This window comes from Propithecus coquereli, unplaced genomic scaffold, assembly GCF_000956105.1.
Source record: "Propithecus coquereli isolate 6110/MARCELLA unplaced genomic scaffold, Pcoq_1.0 Scaffold261, whole genome shotgun sequence".
Lineage (NCBI taxonomy): Eukaryota > Metazoa > Chordata > Mammalia > Primates > Indriidae > Propithecus > Propithecus coquereli.
The window spans coordinates 733,787-741,806 of NW_012148186.1; the positions used below are offsets into that span (position 1 = coordinate 733,787).

Below are 8,020 nucleotides of genomic sequence, written 5' to 3' on the forward strand. Positions count from 1 at the left end.
TAGCAGCGGCAGGAACTGCAAACATGATGGCGGCAGCTCCCATCCAGCAGAACGGGACCCACACTGGGGTTCCCATAGACCTGGACCCGCCGGACTCGCGGAAAAGGCCGCTGGAAGCCCCCCCTGAAGCCGGCAGCACCAAGAGGACCAATACGGGCGGTGGGTATCGCTTCCACCTCCCCGCTGGCCCCATCCCCCGCCGCCCGCCCCTGCCTCCCTCCTTCCCGCCGCCCTCCCTCCCGCCCTCCCGCGGCCGGGACACCTCCAGCCCGAACCCGGCGGCTCCCGCGCCCCTGCCCCGCGCCCCCTCCCCTGCACCTGCACCGCGCCTCGTTGTCCCCAACACATTTCCATTTCTGTGTTTATCATTCATCAAAATGGCGACCAGTTTTTCGAAATAGACCTATCTTTCCATTTAATCGGTCGAGAGGCTGACCATTTAAATGTCCTAGACCTGGGCGAGAGGGTCCGTTAAGGAGGAGGATGATGACCCCGGAGTAAGGTGATGGCTGCCCGAAGATGCGCGCTGCATTTAACAGTCTGATAAAATAAATAAATAAATGACACTTGGGTAGCGGATTGCAAATGATTGGGGCGCCCGAGAGTTTTTCCTCTCTCCATCCCTTGCTTTGGGCCACAAGTAGTGTGCAAAATCTTGATGAGTGCATGCCCTTACCGCACTTATATTGTCGGTGTAAATATCTCATTGATTTGTCTTCGGGGGTGTGCATACGAGGGTGGGGGTGTCTGGTATGGTGACTTGTTAGTTAACATCCTGCGCTTCCTTGGAAGATGAGTTATAACGGGACCGGTATCGCTTCTTCATTTGCACTGGAGTCATCTTAACAATGCACCCAATGCATCGAAGCAGAGGTGAATTTATCTCCAGCATATACATTATAGACGGATGGGGGTCTTGTGAGTGGCACAGCGCAAAATTTGGAACATTCATTCATGTAGGAAAGCTGGATTTACCGGGCTGTTTAGTATTTAAGACATGATCTGGTTGACGGGAATTAAAGTTTATAGAGTTAGCTTTATTTCCTAAAACATTTCATTTTTTTTTTCTTGAATCATCAACCCCCTTTCCATTTTAAAAATTGTGGTTATTTTGGAGAAGGAACATTATCTGTTTGGTCACTTTTAAGTGTATTTAATATAAATCACTCCTAAGCTTTTTAGTATTGGCAAAATTCTTCTTAAGGTTCTTTAATTAATGAGCTTAAACGAGATCATCGTAGGCTAAGAAGTGCTAAGGAAATACACTAGGATTAGTTAGATTTGCCAGTCCACCACATTGAGTTATTTCTTGGCAGTTGTTGAAGGCTTGGAATACACCCCACAGTTTGGGTGGATTATTTGGTAGGAGAATGGTTGTTTTGCATACTTTAAGTAGGATATAGGCAATGGCTAATTGTAGTCCTTATGTGTTTGTTAATGACAAACAAATATAGCTCATCACTATTTACAATCCTGATTTTTTTTCTTCTTCAATATGTTAAGTGAAGGTTTGTCATCTTATAAATTTCTGAAGTTTTGTTAAAGGGTCAGTTTATTTCATTTTGCCATAGTAACCACAGATAGAATTGGAAGACTTCCATGTTTGGAATAACAACTGGAATTTAGTCATCAGTTTCTACAGTGCTGCAAAATAATAGAATATGTTTAGATTTAACTTCCAAGCTTGAAAGCATAAATCCTACAAAATGGGAAACATTTTGTACATATTTGTTTTTCAGTGTAGTTTATTTTCATTTTTGAAAAAATTTTAACTTCATATTTCCTGCAGCTGTATGCCCAGTGCTTTCAGTTGCTGTTTTTCTCTCTTGAGGGTGGAGAGGGGATGCAAAGTTTAAAAATATCGTGTTAACCAAGTATATTTCTTTGCATTTTTCAGAAGACGGCCAGTATTTTCTAAAGGTTCTCATACCTAGTTATGCTGCTGGATCTATAATTGGGAAGGGAGGACAGACAATTGTTCAGTTGCAAAAAGAAACTGGAGCCACCATCAAGCTGTCTAAGTCCAAAGATTTTTATCCAGGTAGGTGCAATGGTGAAGAGATTGTTTGATGAGTCCCCAAGGAAAGAAAGAAAAAGAAGATCTACATGTGTTGTGTGCTGTCTTGAAAGAAATTTTTAAACAATAGTGGAGACTTTATTTTATTTGTATATTGCTGTATTAGGTTGTATTGTGGACAGATTTTCAGGTTATTTCCATTGTTGATTATGTCTGTTTCCTATAATTGATGTACTCTGTGTGTGATTTAGACCAATTGCAAGATGATTCTTTAGGGTATTTTCTTATTAGGAAAAAAACTCAAAAATTTAAAGATAGAAACCTGGACAGCTGGCATCAGGAAATAGGGTTCTTCTGAAGTTTTCAGACATCATTGTAATGACAATTAGTCTAGAGTGAATTCAGAAGAGGGGGTAGGGAGGCTTCTTAAAGAATGGAGCATTTACTTCTGAATCCATTATGTACCTCTTTCTGCTTCATTGCTTTGTTTGCTGGCCTTGGAGTGAAGTAAAAAGGACAAGTGCTGCCTCTTCAAATTTTTAATATATTGTGGTTATAATGTAATTGAGATAAGGAAATCTATATTATTATGCAAGAAGTAAAATAATGCTTCAGAATTCCTTTTACTTAGTGTTACTTAGGAGCTGTATTTGATTAAAATGTTAATAGTGTAGTATAATAACTGCTGGAATATGGCAAGTTTCCTAGGTGGTATAATTTTTTATTTTTTTATTTTTCAGTGTGCTTTTTTATTTAAAGAGTTACATAGTTCTGCATGTTCATGTTTTTCTTTTTTTCTTATCATTTTGCTAATCAATATATGTATTTTAAGTTTAATAGAAAAATCTCCGTAATTGAATAGTATGTTTCCTAGATAAAACATTATTAGCTGATTTGTTTTTACTTAGATCTAGCATCATGCGCTTTTTAAAAAAGTTATTATATCTTTATGGCTATCAAAAATATCAGTTCAGTGCTGAGGGACCGATACTGCTTATTTTTTTTTTTTTCCTGGTGGAAAAGAAAAGCTGATTTGCTTTCAGTGATTTAATTCAGTAAGAGTTCTTTAATACAGCAAAGACATCTGACATGAATGTAAGGAGAACATTTGGAGGACTTCTTTTTCATAGCCAATCACTTGGTGGTAGAAATGGACCATTATAGTGCATAAGAACGTTTTAGAATGGTTGAAACTATCATTTAGTTGTATATATTAAATATAATATTTTGGGTAAACATAAAATTTATTAAGCTAAAATGTAATCCATTAGATATGATGTCCCTCTAAAGTTTGTTATGAGTGTAGTTTTGCAGATGGCTTTCCTTGTCTCTGAAACTTGCCTTATGCATTAAGAAAGTTTGCTAACATATTCATATTCATATGTTTAAGAGGTGTATTATGATTAAAAAAAATCAACGTGGAATTTTGTGAAAACCCTTAGAACAAATAAAAGCATTCAAAAGAGCTTGATTGCAGAATTAATAACGTGATAGTTCTAGGAAAAGAGCTGCAATGGTAAATTAAATTCACTGTCAATAGATGAAAATGAAATAGCTTTTTTGCATTATACATGAGATGGTATCAGATGTGCAGGCATGTTACAGAAAATTGATGTTTATCAAGGATTTTCCAAATAGTAAATTAAATGTCTTTTCATTTGAATATAGTTTATTTTCAGTGGGTTGGAAAGGGTGCACAGAGAATTAGATCTTTTGTTTTTAGTCTACTTAGTTGTACATTTTTTCTTACTACATTGAAATTGCTTATTTTATTTATAGTTCTGAGGCACGTTATTTGTATAGAGCAAGAATATCCGTTGGAAAAAAATGAAAAGCTGGAATGCGTTGAATAAAATTTTGTCTGTGTGGTGACGTAACCTGATCAAATGTGAGTTGAAATGTCGGATAAAAGAAGGCTTGTACTTTGCCTGTAACAGGTGGAAACCAATCACACGCTATGGGATCAATTTTAAGGATAAAATAAAGCTTGTAGTTTATAAGAAGCTTTAAGAATTCTGAACAGTTTGTATTAAAATATGATTTTAACTAGATTATTACCTGTTTGGACAGATAATCTCTCTTCTTCAGATAGACTTTAATTTTAATAGTCTTCCTGTTCGCACTTGACCGCAAGCCTGTGGAATTATCTGAGATCCTGGCATTCTTAAATATAACAGCCTCTGAGTTCTTTTCGACTTCTCTTACTCAGATATACATAAGGCATACTTACCTTTTACATCTCAGATGAGTTAAATTGTAAAGATATGATTCATATCACCGAGTTATAAAGAATTTCTTAGAGGATTATGGAGTAATTCGGCAGACCATTTTTGTGTCTTTTATGACTGTCATATTCTATTAGAATGAATATATCTGATGTTTATTTCATGAAGCATTTTTCTGTTCCTCATTTGGTAAGAGAGTATATGTGGAGAAAAGTGTACTTTAGTTGTATAGCCTAACAGATTTCCTCAAATTACCTAAGTTTTGAAACATTGTAATTATTTGTAAGGTTTAGATTAAAATACTAGTGTATTGGTGAAAACTTTCTTCAGGATGTGTAACACAGAATACAGACATACTTGGGGGACATTTGAATAAATTTCAACTCAAATGATAGGTACTTTTAAAAATTATAACCAATATAATCTCCTCATCTTTATTTGTTTTCCCCCTTTTCCCTCCATCAGATTATATCTTAAGCAACCCTGCCTTTCTGAGTAATTTTTTATAATTTTGGTTGAAATAGAGAAAACAATTTTGTACACTGATTTGAATTTAGAATTTGTACAACTGGGTATTGCATTGTATATTTCAACATGTCACATATTAAATAAAATAACTTGGGAAAGTTGTGTGATGAGGAATTGTGAAATGCATTTTTCAGTTACTGCAATCAGAAAAAAATGATCTACAAGTAGGTTTATTTTACTCTTTGCTGTACTGTGTAATCCATTTATTTATTTTTAAAAATCTAATCTTGTGGAATACTGAATACTGGTGGTTTAAGAATATATCTTTTTTTCTTATTTCATTAGAGCAAACTAATTTGATATATTTATATATCCTTTTATAATTAGATTACATAAAGTTACCTTTTAGTAAAAACAGTTTTCTCATTTTGAATAATATATTACTATATGCATTTTCAGAATGTTAATAGTTTTTTTTTAATTCTTTTATTTTGCATCTAAAGATGTGTTTAGTTTTTGTTAATAAACAGATTGGATGGTTCAGGTAGGTAATCAGAAAAATGTGTTGCATACATTATTGGTTGGGAATAATAAAAGATATATACAATAAATATTTTCATATGTGCCTTGGATTTTAGAACTCTTCATAGTATACCTATTTTTATTCTATCGTATGATACTGGAGGTAGTCATTATTTCAGTCAAACAGGCATCCTTTACTGTAATGTTGGAATCTATTTGTGTGTATTTTATACTGTTTTCATATTTGTGGTTACAAAGCTGGATCACATTTAATACAAATTATTTCCTTTTATGATTCTTAAGTTAAAATTTGTATTTATTATTCCTAGATTCCTTATATCTTGATTTTGTCACTGTTGAACTTGGGTGGTGATTTTTTTTGATGACAAACAATTTATACCTTAAATTTTTAAATCATGAAAAGGCACAATGTAAGTGAAATTTTCTTTTAGTGAAGGAAATGCCCTACCACTGGGCAAAATTCAGTGGCCGATTTAAACTTCAGGATTTGAATTGTATAAGCATGATGATTTTTTAAAATTTAGAGGAGATAGTGAAGTTTAAAATGGATTACTTCTGCTTATAGTGTTGGACGAAGGATATTATGATACTGGTAGTATAATGTAAATACTTATAGCTTCTAAAAGTTGCGGTCATACTTTTTGATCTTCGATGCAAAGAAACTTAGAAATTTATTGGTATATATTTTAAGGCAAAATTAGTTGATAAAATAGAATTGTAACAAGTAGAGAAAATAAAGTACTATAATTTCCAACATTATTGGGTGGATTTAATATGATAGTTATTATTGCACCGTGATATACCTTTGATTTTAATATGATCCAAGAGTTGCTGATGCAAATTGTTTTTCTTTGAATCTTAAAGTTGTAATGTTTATATTTGACACACTGCCTATTGCTATGGGTTACTTTTATATTTTGTTTCTATATCCTCAGCTGAAGGACGAACACAATCTTACTTATACATTAGCATCTCTGTGAATTTGCTATGTTTTTATTTTTCTACTTTATTTTAAATACTTTATTTCTTATTTTAAGCAATGAGAAATCTTATATGAAGGAATATAATTTGCATAGCACAATCTATATTAACATTGCAGTTTCCAAAAGATATAATTTTTATACTTGTCTCATATATGCAAATGTGGGATTTTTAGAAAGATGAATTAGCATGAAAAATCTTAGCTATTCTTTTTGTTTGATTATTTTTTATTTCATTCTGTTGTTATATCTTCTGTCATTGATATAGTAAGTTATAGAACATCATTAATTTATAGTGTTGATGTTTTCATGAATCATATAGCACAATGTCACTTTGAAATTTGCTATGTGAAGCCTTCTGGGTTTTGGAAAAATAGCTCATTTAAAATTTGTGACATTGTAAGGAAATACATCTAACAACATTGCCTTGCAAATATCACTCCAAAGGATTTCAGGAATAGTTTAAAAATAGTGAACACAGTTGGTGAAATAGTTGAATATTTATGTATTGGAGATGTTTCATATAATATAGCAAGAGGAAATATGATGTGTGTTTTGAAAACGCTAAGGAGTATGTGGTATCGCTAAAGAACCAAACAACAACTATCAATCAAAAACTAGTGTATTTTATAGTTCTATTATTTTGTTTTATTTTGGTCTGGCTTAAAGTATTTGTTTTAAAACCATTTTATTAAACGACACAAATGACATTATTGAATACATATTATTGCGCCTGTTAACTAAAATTCAGCACCTAATAAACATTTTTTTTAACCGTAGAGTTTTTAACCCTGGTGTCTTAGTTGTGTCCAGTTTAGTAGAGCTATATTTTAAAGCACAACTTTTATGAGCAAGTACTTCTTTTCAAAATAAAACTGGGGGGACAAAGGGTGGGAGATTTGTGCTTGATTGCCATCTCATTTCCATCTTTGGATACAGCTTTAGCATAAAGTTAAACAACATCTGCAGAGATCTGACTGACAAACATCTCTCTGGGACTCATCATTGCAGCCTGCAGCAGGTGCATTCAGCTTTGCTATCTTTTCCAAAAAGAGGTTAGTTTGTTCTAACATTTATCAGTAGACCAGTGGGAGCAAGTGACTAGAGAGAAGAGGTTGGTTGTCACTTGTCCATTGCTGGAATACTACAGGTAATTGGACTGGACTGGCGGGAACCGCAACAGTGTGTGTGTCTCACATTGCACTGCAGCTGCTATGGAGCTTAATTAACCTGGCCCTCAGAGACTGAAGTGTCATAGTATAAAATGCAACATGCAAGAAATGAAGCAGTACTTTTCAATACTTTTTGATTGGTTGAAGTTTCCATTTTCTTCATCTTATTTTTTAAGGATATGGCATTAGCTTTCCTGTATTTTTAACATGGAAGTATTTGCAACTCAAAATGATTTTTCATGAATCTGATAGAATGTACATATAAAGGAGATGGAGACCTTAGGTAGAGAAATAAAAAGAAAATAATCTTAAGTCAGAAGTGTTTAAATTTCCCTATTCCACAAATACATATTTAAAGCAGGAATGAGTGGAAATAAGTGGAAGTACTTTTTAGTTCTTTTTAAAATTACCTCAGATTAACATTTGTTTATTTTTATAGGAAGGGAAACCCATGTAAATTAAGTTGTATCTTTTTAGAATGTTGAGGGCTTTGGCAAGCAAACTTTACAGAGTATTTTGAAGTGTTTGAACAAACAAGACAAGTAGAGCATATTAAAAGTATTTTTAAGATGTTTGAACATAAGAGTCCTGTTGAAATGGTTCTTTACCACATTT

General features: G+C 33.6%; 1 protein-coding gene across 5 annotated transcripts in view; it reads left to right on the forward strand.

Annotated features, from left to right (window-relative positions):
• The first annotated feature begins 6 nt into the window (after nucleotides 1-6).
• NOVA1 (neuro-oncological ventral antigen 1) overlaps nucleotides 7-8,020 on the forward strand; it is a 210,745-nt gene continuing 202,731 nt past the window's right edge. For 3 of the 5 annotated variants that reach the window (XM_012647295.1, XM_012647296.1, XM_012647299.1), the window contains exons 1-2: nucleotides 7-159; nucleotides 1,898-2,041. In XM_012647295.1, coding sequence (XP_012502749.1) covers nucleotides 24-159; nucleotides 1,898-2,041 — 280 coding nt within the window. In that variant the 5' untranslated portion in view covers nucleotides 7-23. Of the gene's footprint in view, nucleotides 160-367; nucleotides 874-1,369; nucleotides 1,509-1,897; nucleotides 2,042-8,020 lie in introns of those variants that run through there. The other 2 variants (XM_012647297.1, XM_012647298.1) reach the window with 2 other exon arrangements.